The following is a 24,307-nucleotide window of genomic DNA, read 5'->3' on the forward strand; positions in this document are numbered from 1 at the left end:
TGTGAATGAGTAATATCTGCTCTGAGGTCAGAACTTTTGGGATCTTGAGGCCAGCAGTCACTTGGCCTCATTTGTATGCTTAGTTGCTACAGGTCATTGCTTTGTTAACTGCAACTGTGAGTGTCCGGACTTGAAAAATGACACACCTAAAATTGGCCCATGGGACATTACACCCAGAAATAGGGAGGACATTTCCTGGGAGACACCTTCGAAGAAAAGACATAATGGTGATGCTGAGCAGAAGGTTGCGGTATTTAAAAATGAGGAGTCTCTTCTCTGCTTATTAAAACTGTGACCTTTTACATTCCCTAGATTGTAATAAACGCAAATCACCCCGTGTCAAGCAAATTCCAGTATAAAGGAGACGGTTCAGCTAAAATCTCACTTCTGCTCGCATGTCTGTTTTAGAGTTCGACTGTAGACCTTCCACCACTTTACTGACTTAATGAGCCTCTACACAGTCTTCTACTCTCTTTATAGAGATCTAAAAATAACCAATGAATTCAGTTATTCCTCTCAGCCAAGTAAGCCAAACTCCCCTAATGTATTTAATTAATCTGTTTAAATTGATTGTGCGATAGCCTGCCAGCGTCTGTGAGCAAAGTAAGGGAAACCATGTGGGTAAACGTCAGCCAAATGTGTCTTGTTAATATCCGAGATGCAGATTCCGATTCCGACTACAGTTCAATGATAGACGGCAGACACGTCTTCTTCTTTGGTATGAGTAACCCGACTTGTGATGCCGGCAGCGTCAACTCCAAATAAGCAGCAGTTTTGATCATAAGAGGAGACCAAGCGGTTTGCCTCCAGTCTCAGTGGACGTTAACTCTCAAGCTCAACTCTCATAAAACAAAGATATTTACCTGTGTGTTTAATACAAACAGTGCAACAACACATGCAGACAGACAATATAACAATAGTCACAGGCACATACTCTTAATATTGTGTGAAAAACAATTATTGCAGTTTACAGAGCATTTATTACCATCTAATTCTTGTATGGACAATTCCGAACATCTGGGCATTTCTGATATTTCTGAAATGCAACAATGCCCCTTACTCGGAGTATTGTATTGCTTTTTTGACTGTGACTAGCATAAAAGCTCTCAGAAAATCATGCCTAAAAGTGGTTGTGTACGTAGTTGGATGTTCTAACATAACATGACGGAAACTAAATTATCATTCCATGTTTTTTGCATGGAACCTGAACATCTGAGAAAATGTATAAAAACAGTAAAAGAGTGGAAGTGGATGGTTTGAAAAGGAACCAAGACCACAAGTGCTTTGTAGTGAGCACTTCCAAGGTATTATAATTGTCTTTGAGTGTGATCAAATGTATTATTTTGCTTTCTACATATTTTAGCCATTAATCAGCTTGCATCAGTAAAGCTCGCCGCTCACCTCGGAGTGATGACGTTTAATTTTCATGTTTTTCTTAGCAACAGGAGGGCATACATACAGTAAGGTTTGACTAAATAAAAATAGGAGAAATGTCACTCTAATTGTCCAAAATGCTGAAATTATTAAATTACTGTCCTACACTTGGCAGGCCAGGCTAAGTCAACCCAAGATCAAATCACCACAGCTCTGTGCTAGCTAGTTTTTACGTTGTTAGCATAATGTACATTATTCAGATGACCTAAGAACTAAATTGTATACATCCGCGGTTTTGATTCCTTCATTTTAAGTGCCTCTTGGCTGTTTGTAAGGACATGCATCTAACGTTAGACTACTTACGTCCAATTTCTGTTCTTATCGCACGTTTACCTCTGCAGGCTGACTGTTATAGTAGGCAAACAACATTTCATCACATTTTGAAATCAAAATAATCCTCATAAATCGAATTACAATGACCCAACGTCCAATGCTTTTCAATGAGTGGCGAGCTTGCATTCACCGAGTATGACTGCCATTTTGACTTGTCACATAAGCTCGGGATTGTCAAAATCTGTAGACTGCATGTCTGTTATATACTGCCCCCGGGTGGCCGAGGACAGCATCTTATGTGCTTGAATGATTTGACTCCAAAGAGATGACAAACTAATCACCTGCAACTTTTACAATTCCAAAGAGCTAATGATGTTATCAATCTGCATATTAATTTTGGTTCTGCATGGTGCATTTTACATCTTAATTTGATTCACTTTTCCACTGCCATCTGTCTTTTGAAAGTTTTCGCTGTAATTAAAAGCTCACAGGAGGAGTTTTTAGGTGTTTGACAGTGCCATTAGATCAATCTCACTTTTGGAAATGGCAACTGTAATTTAATGTATTAATGTATCGCTGTATATACACACACAATACAAATATACACAGCACAACAGCACACTTACTACTTATGCTTGAATGGACAGATGTACCATAGTGTTTTTTCTTCGGATGGATGTCTCGTAATAGTGAAAAGTGCTGCACTAAGAGCTAATTGTGTTTAATTAGTCTGATGTCCAGGCTCAGAGGGGATTTAATGATGCACTAAAATGAGAAAGCACAGAACCCAGAGTTTTTTGTTTTTTGTGTGTGTGATTTGTTCCGGATGTTGAGGGATTATGGAGATCAGAGATCAGAAAGATAATCTTACCACGAACATATGCAATTTGTGTGAGCGTTTGCGCCAGTTGACAGGAGTGTGTATGTCGAATAAGCGGTTGTCTCGTTTGGTCAAATCAGACGGGGTCATGTTGCAGGCGAGTGTGTCCCGTAGAGGACAAGACGAGAGATGACAGACTTTGGCATAAAAGTGGCACTGGCAACTAGCAGGTAGGTTTGATGAATTTAGTATATGTGCACGATTAGCCAGATTGTTCTCCATTTCTTTCTTCTTAATGACATTTTGATTCCCTATTTGGATGTTATTACTTAATCATCAATCATCACAAGTATGATGCTAGTTCACCATATCAAACTTGCTGGAATTTCTGCTGACAGGGCAGCAATTGTTTGCTCGCTAAGCCTCCTACACATGGGTGGAACTCTCCTGAAGGGACTCAAGGGTGAGTCGGGGGGGATAATACCGGCATTGCCGCACTAAAGTATTATTAAGAGTAGTATTTAGTGTTTTATGAGTCTCATGAAGGGCCACTTTTTAAATGTGATTTATATACAATATTTTCACATTTAGTTACTCAACTCAACTCAAGTTTATTTACCTCACATAACACTGTGCCTTGTCTTTCTGTCTTTTCTTGTCTTGAGCTTATTGTGTTCAAGCCTACTGTTGTTTTTCCTGTTGGAGATTTTCAGCTTTCCCTCTTCTCCAAGCACTTAGCATCCTCTTCTGTCCTACATTGCACGCCTAAGCGATTAGCTGTGTTTGGCTTTGGACTGTTTAGCTGCAACAGATGCTCAGGATCAGTGATTTTTGAAGGAAGGAAACAGTATGGAAATAAAACAATTCAGATTTTTGCTACATTCAGTAACTAAATACAAGCAAAGTCATCTTAAACTGCAGAGTGGGACCTGGTTCGAGAGGTATCGAGAGGCACATTCATCAGGCTTGCTCTTTATTACTCATTTTTCCATCTTTTTTTCCCATCAACCTCTGTCTTCCATCAAATAGTTTGCGGTCAGATCCAATTTGCAACCTCTTTTTTTTTTTTTTCAGTGACAAGAATCAATATTATAATGTTGTCAATATATGGGTGTACAACCAAGACGTAAAAAAAGAAGTGCTGCAAATAAAAGAGTCATCAGAAATATATAATTTATATTGGCTGCTAATGGAACTGTTCCTAAAATTTATTGTACTTTAATGTTGGACACTATGGTGGTACTTGGAGCACTCAGTAATGGTGTAAAAGGTTTGCGAATGACATGTTGTAGTTCTTAAAATATTTTGTAGCAGTCTTTGCATACTTTAATCTGTTCTGACAGTATTGAACAGGACTGGTCGACGAGACGAGATGACAATGAATTCACTATTCAGCAATCATGCATTGCAGTCACAGTATGTGCTTTTCTCAATGTGAAATCTTGAGCCATCCATCCATCCATCCATGCATCCATCCATCCATCCATCCATCCATCCATCCATCCATTTTCTTGACTGCTGGAGCCTATCTCAGCTGGTTCTGGGTGTAGGCGGGGGACACCCTGGACTGGTTGCCAGCCAATCACAGGAAATCTTGAGCCAGAATAGTTTCAATTTCAATTCAGATCTAAAGTGTCACAGGACATCAATTGTTGCTGTTGGCCTGCTAACCTTCAATGAGATAATGTACATGTGATTTATCCTCCGTTCTCATTCAAGTGCCGTTAATCTCAATTCCATTTTGACCAATGGTTCAGTATATCACATCTGAATGCTTTACATGCTTCCACTGGATCATGACGGTGAAAAGTCATTCTGTTACTAAACCTGGGATTTGCTGAGGCCAATAGGCCTTTATGTCGATGAGCTTGTCGTCTGAGACCGGCCTTGACCTTTATGGACCTTGGCACGCTTCAAAACTATCTATTTGGTTAAAGTCCCTGTAAAATGTCTTTCACAATTTGACCCACCGAAAATAAAACTGTTGCTAATAATTGTGCCAAATTTGATTGTTTAAAAAAAAAAATGCCAAGTATATAAAATGAGGCTTTACATTTGTGAAAAAACACGTCATTTTTTTCTGCTGTCTCTCTGTGACGTGTACACACTCACAACTGACAACGAGGCACTCTAGAAGCCACGTGAGCCAGAAGCCCTGTCCACACACGGGCTATTGTCTAAGACTTTTTTTTTGAGAAAAAAAATCCCTCTCCTCACAACTTCACTTCTCTTTGTGTGTCAAGCGTGCATTCACAGCTGACAATAAGGCATTCTAAATTGGCCATGACAGCAGACTTTCCAAAAGGAAGATTCTTTTTTTTGTGGTGAAGACAATGAACATAAGTTGCATAGAAAAGATGGATGTATTAGTTGCTGTAAAAATGCAGTCATTTAAAAGAGGAAGTTATTCTTGATTTTAAACTATACAAGTCATTTTGAAGTAAACCCACTCTCACAAAGTACTATTTTCTATGACTTACAATGCTTTGCTACTCAAGCTGCACTTCACTGGCACTGCACTTAGTGGCTGTGTAGTTGAGAAGCCACAAACTGTATTTCCAGCAGTGTGTGTAAATGTAATTAAAATGTCTATTGTGAATAAGAACTACAGAACTAATTTCACCCTGAGCATAAAAATTGTAACATTGATCATTTACTGTGTGTATGAGGAGGCTCTGGCAACTTTACAACTCTGTATTAAGCGTGAGCAGTTAGCCGGCTGCCTTGCTTGCATTTGTGATTGCTTGTGTTTTTGAGCGCACCACGGGCGACAATAAAATGTGATGTGTCAGGAGGGTGGGCGTGCCTTGAATTTTAATGAGGTGTTAGCCAGGACCTCTCTTTCAAATTGGGCCAAACCTTCTGACCGACTGTTTTTAAGACTGTTTTTAAGACACCGGCAAGCCTTGGCACATGTTTTGGCATCTTTTGCCTTTCACTGCAGCTGCAAACTCCCTCAAGCGTTTTATACCACCACCAAGGAAGTGCCGTTATCATTTCATGTGGGATTGATGTTTTACATTGCATTAGCAAACAGATGACTGTCCTCTTGTAAGGGTTGTAAAGGGCTCACTATGGAGCTGGTAGTAGTGATAATGATAGTAGTGAGTGACAATGTGTCATGCGCTGAAACTGATGGAGGTCGGTCAACGTGCAAATCACGCTGCAGGATGCTTATCTGCTTAATGGCTCACTGAGAAACAGCGTGCACTATTATTAAGGCTGATTTCATTCAGCTTGCTTGAATGGATGCTGCTGCATGATGCTTCAGGGTATTTCTCTCTGTCTCTCTCACTCCTACACACTCACCCTGGGTGGGCTGATTGACTAGAACTTTGCTGTTGTGCATGTGTGGGTATAGCACTGCCTTGTTTTCTTTTATTTAGTTCAACATCTGTTTGCTATTTCTGACAAAGCAAAGCAAGTGAGCAGTTGTTGGATAAAATGTTGATATTTTATTTGAGTTATTGCAAATTCCAACAATAACAATATGTTGTTAATAACATTGAGCTACACTATTCATGCATATAGAAGTGCAGTGTAAGGGCTGAAATCTGGCATCAATAGTGAAAATCCACGAGTGACCACCCCTCTAAAAAATTTATAATTGCTAATAGATGCTACACGATGGTGAAAAGGCACTAATTATATCTAAATGAAACTACTGAACTCACTTCAACATTGTTCATTGGAACCAAGATACCAAAGTTTATAATTTTGTTTTGCTCTTAAGAGTAAATTTGACTCTATTAAGTGTGGGACCAAATAGACTCAGTTTTAGAGTAATATTTACACTTGGAAGAGAGTAAAATAAATAATTGGAAAAAAAATAAAAGTGCCTCATGCCCTGCGATTGGCTGGCAACCAGTTCAGGGTGTACCCCGCCTACTGCCCATAGCCAGCTGAGATAGGCTCCAGCACCCCCCGCGACCCTTGTGAGGAGCGACCGGTTCAGAAAATAGATGGATGGATGGATGTGCCTCCAGGTAGGAACGAACTCACGACCTTCAGCTTGGGAGACACCTAATTTCTGCTAGCATATTGCTCATGTCAGCTGCAGCTAATTCCATGATTACATGGAATCTAACTCCAAGAGAGCAAAAAAAACATGGTTTTGGTCTCTTGGAGAAAAGCAAACAGGAGGAGGGGCATAGCTCAGGTGGTAGTATGGTAGTCTCCCAAGCTGAACCCTTGAGTGAGTTTTATTTATTTATTTTTTCAGTTTTTTAGTGTAAATCTTAGTTTACTCCAGTGCTTCTCAATTATTTTCTGTCATACCCCCCCAAGTAAGAAGAAAACATCTCGCGCCCCCCCTCCCCACGCGACTATAAATAGTATCATTTGTCTATAAAATTGTTATAAGCACACCTCTGCATAACACTGTATCCGTATTAATGTATAAGAGAATAAAAGAAGAAAGAAATATGGACCAACTTACAACAAAGAATAGCTTTATTAACTGGAACAGAAAAGATTTATAGTGCATCTGAAATTCAAAAATAAAATTAAATCCTTAATTAATCTATAAACATTTTTTGACTGATCACGCCTCAATCTTTGTTTCAGTATATCCTGCCTGAAATAGAAAATTAAAGGGAAAGATGAGCACAAGATACACATATTCACATCACACTAGGGCTGCTCTATTATGGGAAAAAATAATCATCACAATTATTTTGGTAATAATTGAAATCAAGATTATTCAAAACAATTATATTTTGTTCAAATCAAGAAAATATTTAAACATTTGAAAATAAGACAAATACAATCATATGAAACTATAATTATGTAAGTTGCTTTCGGACCCAACAAAATTTATAATATATTATTATTATTATTATTATTATTATTATTATTATTATTATTATTATTATTATTATTATTATGTTAGCAAAAATTTGAAGTTCGGGTGCAGCGTGTGCAGTCCGCTAGTTTTGACACGGGTGTGTGGTAAAAGAACTCGTGTGGGCGTGCCACAACTCAAAATTAGTATTATTAGTGCTGCAGCTATCGAATATTTTGGTATTCGGATATCCTACTGAAAATTCTAGTGAACAATCGTATATTTGGATAGAAATAAAAATATACCTATAGGCCTATATACTTTCTTGGTCAAAGAACAATTAAAAATACAGAAGACAAAAAAACACATTTGCATGTAATAATTAACAACCAACTGGTTTTCATTTTTAGAGAATCCATTTTATTTATTTTTTAACTTAAATTGAGCTTGTCAGCAAACTATTTTTCTCTGAAACAGTGACATTTTAGACAAATCTCTCCCCATAGATTTCAGTCAATGTTTTTCAGTGTGAAGATTTATACGTTACCTGTAGTCTGAAGCATCAAGATCCTTGTGTTTCTTAACACTGTTAACAAACCTCCTTAGCTTGTCCATTCTCCTCACATCTTTGTCAACTTTAATCCTTTGACGGATTACATGTTCACAAAAGAGTTTGTCGCTCTCAGCATAGGGTTGTCTGAAACACACACACACTCACTTAACATGTGCAAAGAGTCATGCTGTCTCTAAAGGTAAACAGAATACAAGTGACATATTGCTGACCAATGCTTTACTTTTGACATGTGTAATTTTAGCAAAGTGACAATGAAATAGTGCAATGTAACAACTCACATTTGTTCGTCCCTGGTTGCTGTTTCTGTTGCTGTTGACTTTAAGAACCTTGTGCAATCTCTGAAACAAGACTGCACCTCCATTGCGACAGTCTTTGTCTTGAATATGCAGAAGAATGGAACAGTCTTTCTTCATCTCAGCTGCCTGCAGCAACCCGCCTTTACACAAAAAAGAATTACATTATAAGTGTTATTGTCACATCACCTCTTTTTACAGTATATGCACATCACAGATTTACAAGTAAAGTGTTTGTTGAGGTTGGTGAGAGAGAGTTTGGGGGAAAGGGAGGGTGTAGCTGTGACTCTCTATTTTGACTCTGATGGGGACAGCTAACCCGAGTTTGTTAACCACTGTTGGATTCACTCGATAAATCATTCAGCAGCTCGCGTTTTTACTAAGCTATAGCCTTAAAACTTAACCTAGCAACAAATTATTTTCAACCCTATACTAAATATCGGTCACATTAATAACAGAAATGGGCACGCGTGTGTGTAGCACATACCTGCCGACAATGTTTCTGCTTTGGCGAGATGATCCCTCTTCCGTGTGCCTTCCGATCCCAGACGAGTATACTTTGAAATTTATTTTTACAAATGATGCAGATGGCTGGAAGGACGGGGCCAGGTGAAGTGATGGGCAAACCTGAACGGGAACGAAGTTTTTTCTCCACTTTCTTTTTAACTTTTTTCTCCTTTCGCTCTTCTTCGCTCTCCGACGTTGTGGTCGCCATTTTTGATATGCGGTTGCTATGGTGAGGAGAAAGCAGCAGGGAGGTGGCCAAGATGGCGGTGTGAAGAGACGTAGTTTGTCGAGCTCTTAGCACAAAATTTGACTGTATTATTTCTCTGGGTAAAACTGGATTGAATATCCAAATATTCTGGACCTCACAGTGAATACAGTTGGAATCGTGATCCATTGAAGATGCCGAAATCAGGAAGAAGAAGTGAAAGGAGCGGGGAACGTGATAGTCAAACTAATGCTAACGCTAACGCTAATGCTAATGACCATGACTACGACAAGGAGATGGAATGCGAGGCACAGCTGTCGAATGATGACTTCCCACCGCTTCCCATTACTCCAAGTAAGCCTCCACTTGCCAAGAAACCGGCTTTGTCCTTTTCTCGCTGTACAGACAGTGCTCTTATGACTGATGATGCTGTCCGCACATTGGCCACTTGATCAACTCAAGAAGTGATGCGATTGAGAAAATGGTGGACAAAGTTTGTTCCGAGATGAAAGAGCTGAATGGAAAGATAACCCTAATCGAAAATCGGATGGACAGGAATGAGGAGGCCGTGGTGAAGTGTGTGGCACGTGTAGTTGACTTGGAAAGTTATGGACGGCGCTGGAATCTGAGGCTGCACGGGCTGCCCGAAGCTGTGAAGGAAGACGTGCGTGCAGAGGTGGTCAGTGTATGCCAACAGGTGCTACCAGCTGAAAAGGAGAAGCTTCCTGATGCTGTTGATGTGGTTCATCGAGTAGGAAGAAAATATCAAGACAACCCGAAACCTCGCAATGTCCTCATCAGGTTCATCTCTCGTCGGCACAAAGAGGCGCTCTGGAAAGCGGCAAAGAACAACGACTTCCTGCATTCGAAGGGTCTGCGTTTTACCGAGGATCTGACGAAGGAGGAGCGGGAGAATCGACAACAACTGTGGCCCAAGATTAAAAAGGCCCGAGAAGAGGGGAAGATGGCCTATTTTGTTGGGGGGAAAGGGTTCATTAGTGGTTTAGAAATACATGCTTAGATTTGGATTTGGATGTGGGTGATCATATACTCAAAATAAGATTTACTTGAGTTCGGTGCCTTTTCCTTGGGTTCATCGTCAGTTTAATTGTTATAGGGTGTTGTTTGAATGAAGCTCATTTTTATTGGCATCTATTTCTGTGTTTTATTGACTGGGGTATTTCGAAAGAGGTCACCGTTTTTCTTTTCCTTACAAGACAATTTTCTGGGTAAGAGAAAAAAAGGATTTGTGTATATATGTATATGTATATATATATATATATATATATATATATATATATATATATATATATATATATATATATATATATATATATATATATAGTGATACCTCGGCTCACGAACGCTTCAGCTCACGAACTTTTCGCCTCACGAACATTAAATTCGCGAAAATTTAGTCTCGGCTGACGAACTACTTTTCGGCGGACGAACCAAACCACGCGGTCGAACAGCACCACGGTGGCGGCCACAAGAAGCTGACGCACGCTCACGGCGTCCCAGTTCGTCAACCCCTTTCTTTTAGTGCGGACACGGTTTGTGTTTGATAGACATTTTGAGTGTACTTTTGCTATTATGGGACCGAAAAAGACCCCACCACAGGCTAGTGTTAAGCCTAATGCTTACCAGCGAGGGACGGCGATTCGGCGGCGCGTTTGCATTGTAGTCAATGGAGTTCGCGCCACCAAAAAAAGCGAAAGTGCCATCACGTACCTCAAAAAAGGAGAAAATCGTGCCATGGCTGTTTAGTCCCAGGAAAGAGGTGAAAGTAGTTGACGGTGCTCACTTGTTGACTCGCTAAAGTGCTCCACTTCCTTGTTCACCAAGGGACACACCTCCTCCGCTCCGGTGAGCACGAAAGTGCGAATGAGCGACAACCGTTCCATAAACACTCTACGCGGTGAAACGCTCGCGAATGAAGTACGTCTACCATTGCTACTATCCTTAAGAACTACCATCACAAAGTAAAATAAAACGACTTTATTATACAGTACAATTTATTTCTTTAATTACAATACAATAAAAAAAATTAATAAAAATAAATAATAAAAATAAGGTATATTTTTGTGTAGTTTTAAGGCTTATTTAGTAGAAAATTATGTTTTATAGGGACCTGGGAACGGATTATTCTCATTTTAATGGTTTCTTATGGGAAATAAATGTTCGGAAGAAGAACTTTTCGGTTTACACACACTCTCTGGGAACCAATTAAGTTCGTAAACCGAGGTATCACTGTATATATATATATATATATATATATATATATATATATATATATATATATGTGTGTATATATATATATATGTATGTATATATATTTGTTTTGATTAAACTTGTACAACTTCTTTTTTTGTAGGATATAAGACAGTAAGTATCTTGTTTGAACGGATAATTATCTTTTTTGTTTTTTGTTTTTGTTTTTTTACTTTTTGTAGAATTTATGAAAAAGAGAGAGGAAGAATTTGTTGTTTTGGTAGAAATTGTACAAGTATGGGTCTGTCTTGTTTTTGTAGGGGAAAAAAGGGGGAAAATAGTTTTAGTTGAATTTGTGTTCTTTTTACCTGGTTGTTGTTTTTACTTGTGCTAATCTTGACAGTGTACGTTTAATCTATCTAAAGGTTTGCTCGAGAGTGGTATTTTATTTCTGTTTGTTTATTACTGTCTGTTTAAAGGTGTTAAATTTATCTTTTCTTTCACTAAATGTTAGGGGCCTATGAAATATTACTAAACGCAAAGCCTTGGTTCTTTTTGCCAAACAGTTCAGGACAGATCTAGTCTACTTACAAGAGACTCACTCGGATGCAAAGGATACGAACTTCTGGAAATCACAGTGGGGGAACTGTGTCTAGTTTTCTCATGGAACAGAACACTCAGCTGGGGTTACGACTTTGAAAAACAGGTACAATGGAGAAATTTTGTTTTCTAAATGTGATCCAGCTGGTCATTTTATCTGCCAAACTATACAGTTTAATGATCAAGTATACGTAATAGGCAATGTTTATGGGTATAACAAAAAATCAGAAAATTATCATCTTTTTATGTTGATTGAGGATTTATTGTTAGGCTGGTTAGCAAAATTTCCAAACGCTGTTTTGTTGATAGGAGGTGATTTCAATGTCATACTAGATAACAGCATGGATAAATGGCCTCCTGGCTCATCAAATAGGGCAAACACTGGCTTAATTCCATTCATGGAAAAATTTGACCTTGATGATATATGGAGAGTAAAGTATCCCAAGAATAGAACATTTACATGGAGTAATAAAACAGGGTCGAGTCAATCAAGAATTGATTTTTGGTTGGTTTCAAAGAGTGTTAACAAGATTGATATCGAGGTGAACATACATCCTACTCCTCTAACAGATCATAAGGCCATATACATTAAGTTAAATCTATCATCTTCTCAACATGGTGCTTTTTGTTCAGCATATTGGAAACTTAATAGCTCATTGCTATCGAATGAGGTTGTGAAAAAGGAGGTAATGACACTGATCTCTTACTTTTACTTAAAGCTAAAAAAGAAAAAAAAAATTGTGCCAACTGGGAACTTTTGAAATTTGAACTTGGTAAATTTTTCAGGAAATTTAGTAGTGATTTCGCTAAATCCAAAAGACTTGCAGAATTAAATTTAGTTTCAAAAATCACCTGCTTGTCTACAAAAGCCATAGACACTTTAACAGAAGGGGAAAAATTGGAACTTTCTACTCTGCAAACTAAATTAGACGAACTATACTATCAAAAAGCTAAAGGGGCATTTGTTAGGTCCAGAAAAAGATGGCTTGAGGAAGGGGAACAAAACTCACACTACTTTTTTAATTTAGAAAAACATCATGCCAATATCAATAAATTAGATAAGTTAAATGTTGATGGGATGCTTACAAAGGACCGTAATCTTATAGCTTGCTACTGCAGTCGCTTTTATGCAAACCTGTATAGTTCTAGATATTGTCAGGCATCCACTGAGGCCCTTTTGGGTCCCTTAATTGTTAAAACACTCTCGAAAGATGACATAGAACTATGTGATCAACCGATTACACCTGGGGAGGTTAAGGAAGCAGTCATTCTCTTAAAGAACAACAAGTCACCAGGAAATGATGGATTGGTTTCGGAATTTTACAAGTCATTTGAATTTGAACTGACTCCCTTCCTGTATGAAGTCTATGTAGAAAGTATTAGAAAAGGGATGCTTCCGACGACAATGACTCAAGGTCTAACAACTTTAATTCCTAAACAAAACAAAGACATTTCTCTGATTGATAATTGGCGTCCCATATCTTTGCTTAATAATGATTACAAAATATATGCCCTGATATTTGCTAGAAGATTAAAAACCATACTGAATTCTATTATTGAGGAGACTCAGTCAGGGTTTATGCCCAAAAGACACATAACAAACAATATTAGGCTTGTTTTTGGATGTTTTGGATTATTCTGATGTACTCGAGGATAATGGCTTTATTTTGTTTTTAGACTTCTATAAAGCATTTGATACAGTGGAGCATCAGTTCTTAATACATTCTTTAAATAAATTTGGATTTGGTAACTATTTTTGTTCTGCTATGGAAACCCTCTATAAGAACGGCAATAGTTCTATTAAATTGTCTGGTGGCACTTCTCCCCGATTTGAGATCTCTAGAGGTATAAGACAGGGCTGTCCTGCCTCCCCATACCTTTTTCTGATAGTCGCGCAAATTATGTCTTATCATATTAAAGCTAGTGCTGTTGAAGGCATCTCTCTTCTTGGTAAAGAATTAATCCTTACGCAATTGGCGGATGACTCAACACTTTTTCTGAAAAATGAAAAGCAAATTCCTGTGGCCATCAAAGCTGTTCAGGAGTTCTCAAGAGCCTCAGGTTTATGTCTGAATATTAACAAATGTGAACTTATTGCTATTAAGGACTGTGACAAGTCTGAATTGTATAGCATTCCCATAAGAGCTGAAGTGAAATATTTAGGTATTGTCGTATCAAAAGATGAAAGAGTGAGATGCACCGCAAATTTTAACTCAATTATTAAAAATACACGTACTAAATTGAATCAATGGCTTTTACGAGATCTGTCGCTGAGAGGTAGGGTTTTACTCACCAAAGCAGAAGGACTGTCACGTCTCACATATGCGGCTATGGCTCTTCATGTCGATAAGGAGATTTGCAAGAGGATTGACAAAATGCTCTTCGACTTCATTTGGAAAAACAGGATTCATTATTTGAAGAAGACAGTTGTTATGAATTCTTGTGAAGTTGGTGGATTAAACTTCTTGGATTTTTCTACCCTGATTAAAACCTTCAAGATTAATTGGATAAAACAAATCTATCAAAACCCCACTTCAATCTGGAATATTATTCCTCTCCATGTATTATCAAAGCTAGGTGGTATTGATTTTTTTCTTGCCTGCAATTTTGACATTGACAAAATTCCTGTTAAGATGTCAGCCTTTCACCGCCAGGCCTTTCTTTCATGGTCGCTCATCTACAAACATAACTTTTCCCCGCATAATTATTTGATTTGGAATAACAAGAACATTCTTTATAAGCATAAGTCTATCTTTTTGGAATATTGGTTTCAAAACAAGATTAACTGGGTAGATCAATTGTTTAATGATGCAGGGCTTTTGTTAACATATGAAGAGTTTCTTCAGAAATTTCTTATCCCGGTGACTCCTGGAGATTATGCTAAGGTGTTTGGAGCCATCCCCTCTGGTGTGTGTATGCTTTTCAAAGGCCAAAAGCGGCTGAATAATAACAATACTGTTTTTTTGGTGCCAAAAGAGACAACTGTAGGGAGAATATGTCTGTCTGGTCGTCCTGCAAACAACAATAGACATATACGAATCTTGTTCCAGAAGGAGTTTACAACATTACCATATGTTATTCCGTATTGGAATAGGTTTGTGGATGATATACCATGGAAGACGGTCTGGCTCATGCCAAATAAATTTCTGATTACGAATAAAGTCAAAGAAATATCCTATAAGTTGATCCATAAATTCTACCCAGCAAAATCTTATATCAGTAAGAAATTTAAAAAAGTTATTGATGTTAACTGTAGCTTTTGTGACGAGTGCCCTGAAACTGTTGTACATATGTTTTGGTACTGTCCATCTGTCAATTTATTTTGGCAGCGATTGTGTGATTTCATTCACGCTAACATTGAAAAGGATGTTGTAATTGCTTGGAAGAATGTATTGTTTGGTTTTTTTGAAAATAGTATAGAGAAAAATAATTCGAACTATCTAATAAATTTATTACTTATAATGTCCAAATATCACATTCACTGTTGTAAATTCCGCGGAGGGAAGCCATGCTTTACAGCCTTCTATAACGAGTTTAAACAATACATTCTCTCAATCAAGTTCTCTGACAAACAAAAGGCTTTGAAAATAGTGGAGATTTGCTCAAATTTAAATATCTTTGTATAACTCATCGTGCCCCTATCATGTAGCAAAACCTTTTGCTATCTTTTTTGTTCTCTTTTTCTGTTTGTTCTGTATTTTCTTGAATTGTTTTAATGACGACGTGTAAGTTGTATTATTTGCAATTAAAAAAAAAAAGAAAAAAAAAAGGAGAAAGCAGCAGCTACCTGATTGGCTCATGTGACCTAAATCACACCACTACCAACCTAATGGCACTACGCCCACACCAGAGATCACTGCGCCTCATCGCAAAATAGTGCCGGGGTTTCACCACCGGAAACACAAAATTGGCAGGTTTTCAGAGGGTGAACTCCACGGATGCTTACTTACTACTAATAAATCTATTTTATGAAGTAAAGATTATTTAGTGCCCCTGGTAGTAGAGCGAAACTGAACGAAAACGTGTGTGACCTGATGGCCTATGACCATGTCAAACCATATAATACGGAAAAATACAATTACATAAAATCAAGAAATAATAATGCATTCATACTGATCACCAACATTAACTCAGAGCACAATATAAAAAATAAAAAATAAAAAAAAAATATTTGAGAAGCACTGGTTTAGTCTAAAACGGAGTCTATTTGATCCCTAATTAAATAGTCAAATTTACTCTAAACAGAGTCAAATTTACACTACAGAATTTACTGTGTGAGCACTAAAACAGAGTTGTTTTTTTAAATGAGTTTTTCAGCAAATAACAGCGTGTAGGTTCCTTCCACACGTATGCAAATAGGTGAATATGTGTAATTGTGTATGTATGCCCAATCATGAATGAATATGGAAGGGTTCACTGTACTGTATATCTAAATCGTAAAATGCTTTATTTACTTATTTGCCATTTTATGCCTCTGAATTTGGGCATCATTGACCTAGCCTCTTGTGAAGATGACAACTCAAGAAACTGTAGAAATGTCTACAATTGGACTAATTACACATAATTTCTTGTTTGATGTCACTCAAAGTTTATCACAATTTACTCAAAATATTGGTTTAATATGATGATGATGGTTTATGAGGAAAAAAAAAAGTCATTTTTACACATTTCTTGTTACCATGATTATGCGTTTGAAAAGTGTGAGAAAACTACGTCACCAATAAGCAGTAAAATGAATATACATTTGGAAAATCACAAAAATTTTCCTCCACGGTGATTACATAAGCCAGAAAAAAACTCCAAACCCTTACACAATTACAACTCATGCCATTCAATATTTACTGGAAGCTTGTGCTGGTACCACCTGCTCCCTCCAGCCGCATACCTCAGAATTAGTTTGGAATTCCTTATTAGCATAGATCACAGGTCAATAATGTGCCTGATAAACCAGCCCATAGCGAGACCTTGAGGTGCCCTGGCCTGAAATTGTAAGTTTATCCCTGGGTCACTGGACTGCATAGTCAACTGCATCTTGGGTGGATTTCTGGTTATTTGGCCAATTAAAGATCAATATCTGATTTAAATGATTCCCTCCTATTGAGTTCATTGTGTTAATTCCTTTCCTGACACTGGTGAAGAAACACAAGAAGCTTTTAATGACACCACTTTGACAACTGACTCACAGTAACGAAGAATGTTCCCTAGGGTTACATTTCACACATTAACATCCACTACTTATAAAAGTGGGAGTGTAGACATGTATGTGGAAGTAAAACATGGAGAGGGAGGAGGATCTGATAAGCAGCTGAGGTATTCCCCTCTTTACCATCCCGGGCCGGACACTTTGAGGCACCACATTTCTCTGATTCATTTGGACGGGCGCCACTACAACAGACCCTCGACATCCTACACCTGCCCTGATTGTTCTGAGAGAATTCCCATGAGCTCTTGCAACACAGCTGATTCACCATGACTTGGTGTCCGACATCAGGTGAGATAGTCTCCACTGAGTGCATGAGATACGGTATCGGGGCTAGTAGGGGTGGCTGGCTATTATGTGTTATGATTCTATTGTTATGATTATGTGTCAGATTCATGTCATGTTTGTGGTTGACGTGAGGCGTCTCTGTTTGTGTTTCTCAATAAGTGCAAATATTGTAACTGCTTTTAGTTTATTGTGTAGAACTGAACAATACGGTCCAACACAAGAGCTGTAGTGAAAAATTACCCTTCAATAATGCTAAAGATGGTCAAGTTAAGATGTAGTGTCATGCAAACCATAATAATAATCATATAGTTCTATTTATGGCAAACAAAAGTGAGCATTACCCTCTTTTTGCTAGCATGTGTACACAAAAGCTTTGAACTTTGGTTTATGTTTGACTTTAACTGCAACACACCTTATTTTCCACCAAGGAATGCAGCTTACAATTGTAATGTACATTTGCACTGTGAATGTAAACAGTGCCAGGTTGAGAAATGTGTTGATGAGTCATCCTTTTCTACTTATGGAAACAAACTCCAACTGACTAAGTGGTCTGTGTTTAGTGTCCAGCAACATGACGACGACAGTGGCTGCGTCCGAGAAAGATCATCGTGCGTAGATTGCGAATCAAATTTAGTTTGGTCTGCTGGGGAAAACAAGTGCAGAATGAATTTAAAAAAAAAAAACCAAAAAAACAAACCTTGATCATTTGGTGTCAAGAACTGTTGGTATTAGTTAAAAGTGTGAGTTGAATTTGGCCGTGAGGGGTTATAACTTAAAAAATAAAAAATAAAAAATGATGACGGGATGCATGAACAAGCAATGTTATTATTAAGGCTCAAAATGTATGAAATGTACTATAATGGATATTTATGAACTTCCCCCCCATGCATTACAGCATGAATGAGATGTTTGGTTTGTGGCACAGCCAATTTTCATGGAACATTAGCACATATGATCCCATTAAAACTGACTGCAAATCCAAATGGAAAGATATACTCAATATAGACTACAGAAATATATATTTTCATCATAAGCTTGAGCCACACACAAATCATTCTCAAATGACATAGTCATGTAAAAAGTTGTATGGCATTCTCCTTGAACAAGGTAGCAGTCGATTGGACAAATTTGCTCAAATGATCTTTTATAATGTCATTATACAGTATGTTGTTATTAACTCATTCACTCCCAACCGTTCCCTGTTTTACTGGATTTGGACTGATTTTGCAAGGCCCACAGAATATTGTGTTCTGCTGCTATAAAAACATGGAATCTACCAAAAGAAAGTTTAGTCTCTTCTTTCATCAGGATAAAAAAAAAGTAAAAGTATATTTGCATCTGTTTCCATTTTGCAGTAATTAGCATTAGAATTTTCACCATTATTCACAATGTGTCGAAAACATTGATGAAAAGAGCTTGTTGCAACGTGGGCCTGGTTGATCTTTTATACTCTGCTGCCACCTGATGGTCAAATTTTATAATAACTACCATTGGTTTAAGTGACCTCTTCAGCTCTAAAATTCTATTTTGTTCTGCCTCCAGTTTATTTTGGGTGTGAATGGACCACTAGATGGCCGCACACTATTTTGGTTGACAGTGACACGCAACTATGAAAGAAGTATGAAAACAGGAAGTATTAGTTTTTAGTATTAGCTATTTTTAGTATTTTTTTTAGTATTAGCTCAGATTATTATTTTTTCCTGAATATTATTTAATGTCACATCCTCTTTAATCATTTTGACTTCTACATAAAGTGACGGCTATAAGGTTTATTTTATGATATACATTTTTGGGCATGATGATTGATTATATATAGGAGGACCCCAGCCTTTTCTTAGTGTACAGTCACTCCAGTGTACAGTGAACAGTGCACATCCACACAACTGCATTCTTTTGGGTAGGTTATCTGCAAGCAGGAGTTTATTTTGCCATTAGGGACGACAGTGCCACAAGCACTCATGAAGCTGGCTGCAAACAAATCGCTGTACTGTGCTGTGCTGCAGTGTTGCCGCACTAACTGGGGATGCTGCGAATTCCGTGACAAATAGTTCAGCAGTAATGTGGCTGAAACAAAAGCCACAAAGAATGCAGCTTTCTAATTAATGGGGATGTGTTGGTGGTGCAGTGAATCCAGTGCAGTGCGGCCCATGATGAGTTGGTACCAGGAACAAGCCTGGCCCAGTGCCTGTGCATGATTTGTGTCGATGGGAAGTGTACCAGTACTTGTATGTGTAGTGTTTATGTCTTATGTTTGTGTGTGCGGAATCACTTGGCATCAATCCTGTTCAATACTGTATGTTGTCTGAACTTTCCCAAAATGTCAACTCATAAATCTCGATGCAGTGAGGCATTATGTTTGCATCATTCAACACTGTTGTTCATTTAGCCCATCACTGCAACACAACAAGTAATCTATTCACCCTCAGTGAGTTTTAAGCGACAAGTGTGCAAACATGTTTATCGCTGATATTTTTCACGAGGAGCATGATAATAGAAAAGCCACAGGAGCACTTGTTCACTCTATTTTTAGGCAAGGCTTATAAAATAAAAGTTATGATTAAGAATGAAATATTTCCCCTGGCTGATGGTGATTAAAGATTAAATGGTCGGGGTGCTGAGCATAGCTAACAGAAAGCTGCCCTGCTTACATTTGGTAGCATCAAATGGTGCCTATTGAAAAACAGTTTGATCCTAATCCACAGAAAAAGAACCTTAAAGGATTTGGTGAGTCAATGAGAGTTGCCATGACTGGCTTGCATGCTCCCGTTATCTTCTTTTCTCGCTACTAATTTCAAAGATACACATGTGGGAATATTGAGATTGGGCCATAATATTCTTGGTTTTTACAGTGATTCTTGCCCTGGAAATTTTTGTTCTCAAATGTTTTACACATGGTACTTATTAAATAGAAATAAAGATTAAATACAATTGTATTGCACTTACAAGGGAAGTCAACCAAACATTTCTTGACAATGTGTTATATGTGACCTCACTAGTCTTAACATGACATTCTGATTAACATTACATTTGTGCAATACGAGTTATGAAGCAAAATCCAGCCATTTTTATCTATCTTAGGGGCAGCGATTTTGTCATTTGCTGTCGACGGAAGATGACGTCAATGTTGCTCAAGGTTCACCAATCACCGTGCAGCTTCAGAAAACAGGTGAGCTGTGATTGGCCATTGCCTCAAGATTGATGTCATCTTCCGTCGACAGCAAGTGGCAAAATGGCCGCCCTCTGAGATAGATAAAAACGGCTGGATTTTGCTGCTTAACTCATATTCCACTAATGCAATATTAACACAAATATTTACATAGACTAGTGGGGCTGCACAGAACATATATGGTAAAAAAAAAAAAAAAAAAAAAAAAAAAAGCAACCAAACTTCATACTATGTATGAATGTACTTGATGAATTAAATCTTTATTGGTTTTTTTTCTTTTTAAGAATACGTTGTATGTGAGACCTTTAGTCTAAACACAATATTCTGAATAAAATGGTGAAATAATTAAACATATTAACTCATCATGTTGGCAATATCGCCCTCTGCAGTCAGCTGACAATACCGTCACAACTGCTGCATTTACTCCCGCATTTACTGTGATAACGAGCACAACTACAGGTCGATGAAATGATGAGTTTGGTTTGGTTTCAAAAACTATAATGTCTCTACTGTTGGCTGTGCAAGAACCCGATCCCTTCCTCCATATTTATCTTCTTTTTCTCTTCTCCTGCAGCCACAACGTGAGGTGTACATCATTTCGGCACCCAGTTACTGGGCAGATTTCACCAGAAAACACGGAATACACGCTACAGGACAAGTGAGTGCGTCTTCCATTTCGCTTCAGTTCAAGGTCAGGGAAGAGGAGATCCAAATTAGACTAGGAAAAAGTCTAGTCAATGTTTAATCACCTGGAACAAGTACAGGAGAAGCTTTCAATTAAGAGTTATTGAGAAAATGAGTACAGCCACGCAACACAGAGAGCAGTGTTTGTCAAACTTCACATAAACTATCACCTCATAAAATACACTGCGCTTAAATAAAGAAAAACCACTATATTTAAATTATGATCCAATTAAAATGTATTGCCTGTAACAGTATATAAAAATAAAATGCATGATGGGGAAGTCAACCCAATTTTTTCTTTCCAATAATATGGTCTATGCAGCCCCACTAGTCTCAACACAACATTCTGATCAATATTATGCTTGTGAACATGAATAAAGTAGCCATCCTTTTTGAAAATTGTTGTTTATTTTCCTTTCCCTTAGTCTGGAACATCTTGTGTGGCAACTGGATGTACCGCCTTTTATTTTATGACATTGTCAGCATGTGACGCTTGCAAAGTGTACCATCAAAGCCACTTGATGGCTTCACAGCACAATTAGAGCCATCTTTTTGCGTGACTCCATTGCAGTCGGCAGGTGGAACATGAGGCGCATGCAAGATGATTGAAGGTTGTCTTCTTGAAGCAGCATAAAAGTGACGAGGATTGATTGGTATTCTCAAGTTTGTAACTAAGAAAAGTGTCAGGTGAATGTCCCTCATGGATAAGCAAGATGTCCAAGAGACAATTTTCACAACGTCTACTTTTATACAGTAAGTGCAGCATAAATAATGGCAAGCTACACGACACTTTTTACACATCAGTTTGTGTTAAATGTTGTTCTCATGTTGCTTGACTTGCAGAATCTTAAACTTAGGAAACTTTGGGGCTATTTTTCTTCATCTGCACCGAGGCCTTAGACAGGGTGAAAGGAATTACATTACAGTATTATGAACCCATCCAAATAGCAGTCAATTTTAGCACAAACCTTTAAATCTTCTGCTATAAAACAAAAGAAGCTACCAGAAGAGCTGAAATTTATTTGGATTGAATCAGACACACTTTTAAATGATGGCAGGAGTACGCTGACTCCCATTTAACATGAGTTGAACTTGTAGGGTTAAAGTGACAGTGTGTAATCTATTGATTTCAATAATATGTAAAAAACAAAACAAACAAACAAAAAACCCTCCCAAAAAAACAGGCTCTTCACATCAACGTACATTTTTTAATATAACCCGTAGGTATAGTAATCACTAATTATATTAAGTAGTGGAGCCTCATCTAACAAGAGGCTGACATGTTTTTCTGCCAGTTCCCCACATTGCCCTTCCTGTCTGTCTCCCTGCCTGCTTTTTCTGCAATTGGGTCCATCTCCCCTCACCCACTCGCACCACCCATCGTGACACTTCCTGCTACAGATGCCCAAAGGACAACTTTGCTAAGATAGTTAGATAGTGTCGGACCCAACAGGTCAACCCCTGCTTACTTTCCACACCTGGGGCCTGCAGGTGTTTGTTGCTGAGTCCCGTGATTCGGGCTCGTTACCTTCTGCTTTGCACTCGCAAGCTTTTACCAGTTTTTTGTTTTTTAAACTAGCTTCTCCCACTAGCTGCTCTTGTTAGCCACTCAAGCCTATTGCTCAGACTAACTCCTGCTAGCCGCTCTTGTTAGCTGCTTCGGCGAAATCCGGCTCGCTCGGTCTTTCGGCGTCGATCGCCGGGGCTTCATACCGGCTCCCAAGTTGCCGTCGCTCGCCGAGATACTCGTTTATGCAAAATAAGCTATGTGTGGTCTCTCTGAGCCACCGTAGTGGTAGCTTCGGCTGCATTCTATGATATAGCGACATCTAGTGGTCAACTATTACACACTGTCACTTTTATTGTAAACACAGCCAGATCCCAGTTAAAAGAGGGTGTGCAATGTTTTTTTTTCCTTTTTTTTTCCTACTGAGTTGTACATGTTTTAAGCAACATTTATGGTATGAAAGTTTGTAAATGCTTTTGGCCTATTTATTTAAATGTTTTTTTGTATCAGGAAAAACTTGCTGCATAGAATTTGCTATGTGAAATGGAATACATTTATTGGTGCTATAAGGTTTCCTATGAGAACACATACCAACATCTTCATCATATCTTGGCCTTTTAAAATTGGACTCCCTTATTAATTATCACACAGATAATTCGCTTCTCAGCTAAACCATCCATCCATCCATCGAAGCGCCTATCCTCACAAGCATCTAATGGCACAAAAAGGACCAACATTTAATATGATCCAATTCCGATTATTACAGTAGGAAATCCAGCCTTGACCGTCTTAACAAACATGAAATATAGCCCCTCTTCAGCGCACATGCCACAACAAATCTCCGGGGAAAGTATTGCAATGACAGTCGTGGTAAACACTAGTGAGTGTCACATAAAACAGCCCCCTTCATATGACAGCAAACATCCTGAAAGAGAAGACTGCTGCAGTGCAGGTCGTGCAGCAAAGATTAGATAAAAAAAAAAGAAAAGAAAAAAGTCATGTTGACTTGGCTATCGCTTTCTCCGCTCATTCACTCGCACTTCTCCAGCTTGATAGCAGTGCTGCACACACACACTCTGAAACAATGCAGGAGCGTCGGTGGCAAAAAGAAGGAAGTGGGTCACACATTGTTTTCCATCATGAGCTCACTCAAATTGGGAAGTGGATTTCTCAAAGCACTGGACCAGTGGAAGTTTTGAAGTATATTGAGGAAATACTTTGTTACGGTACTTTTTTTCCCCACTAGGCAGTAAAGCTTTTTGTCTTCAGCAGGATTGATTGATTATGCGCATAGTAAAGTGTAAAATTGCAGCTTCATCTCTTAAATATCGATTTTATCTGAACACTAGTGTGTTTGTGTCAAAATACATTAACATTTGCATAATCAATGCACATGATAAGACCACTGATGTAAGAAATCAATAAGGATGATGATGGGACAATGTCAGGCAACCACCACTAAAAATCAGTGATATGGTATATGGAAATGCAGTTTAACGGCTCAATCCAAATGCTGGATTAATAATAATAATAAATAAATCTCTAGTGCAGGAGACACTTTTGTGATACAGTGTATGATTATGGGGTGTGCTGTTTGTTCGTTAGTAAACTTTATTTACTGAGCCCTCTCAGGGTTGTTTTAGAAATATCCGCTTGACGTTATCTTGCTGCATGTTCAATTTTCTCCCTGGACTCTGTGTGCCATCGCAAGTGTCACTGGTGTCCGGACAGGCGCGTTACAAATGCCAGGAAATAGTCTCAT

General features: G+C 38.2%; 1 protein-coding gene and 1 long non-coding RNA gene across 13 annotated transcripts in view; one reads left to right on the plus strand and one right to left on the minus strand.

Annotated features, from left to right (window-relative positions):
• plekha7b (pleckstrin homology domain containing, family A member 7b) overlaps nucleotides 1–24,307 on the plus strand; it is a 112,927-nt gene that overhangs the window by 46,807 nt on the left and 41,813 nt on the right. For 8 of the 12 annotated variants that reach the window (XM_077518313.1, XM_077518324.1, XM_077518309.1 and 5 more), the window contains one exon: nucleotides 20,929–21,012. In XM_077518313.1, the coding sequence (XP_077374439.1) occupies nucleotides 20,929–21,012 (84 nt within the window). Of the gene's footprint in view, nucleotides 1–2,642; nucleotides 2,758–2,899; nucleotides 2,991–20,310; nucleotides 20,355–20,928; nucleotides 21,013–21,624; nucleotides 21,792–24,307 lie in introns of those variants that run through there. The other 4 variants (XM_077518316.1, XM_077518319.1, XM_077518320.1 and 1 more) reach the window with 4 other exon arrangements.
• Nucleotides 7,433–8,904, minus strand: LOC144017204 (uncharacterized). Its single transcript, XR_013283131.1, has 3 exons — nucleotides 8,665–8,904; nucleotides 8,163–8,320; nucleotides 7,433–8,007 (listed from the first exon to the last, which is right to left on the minus strand). It is a non-coding gene; the product is annotated as an uncharacterized LOC144017204 (long non-coding RNA).

Source organism: Festucalex cinctus, chromosome 4 (assembly GCF_051991245.1).
Source record: "Festucalex cinctus isolate MCC-2025b chromosome 4, RoL_Fcin_1.0, whole genome shotgun sequence".
NCBI lineage: Eukaryota > Metazoa > Chordata > Actinopteri > Syngnathiformes > Syngnathidae > Festucalex > Festucalex cinctus.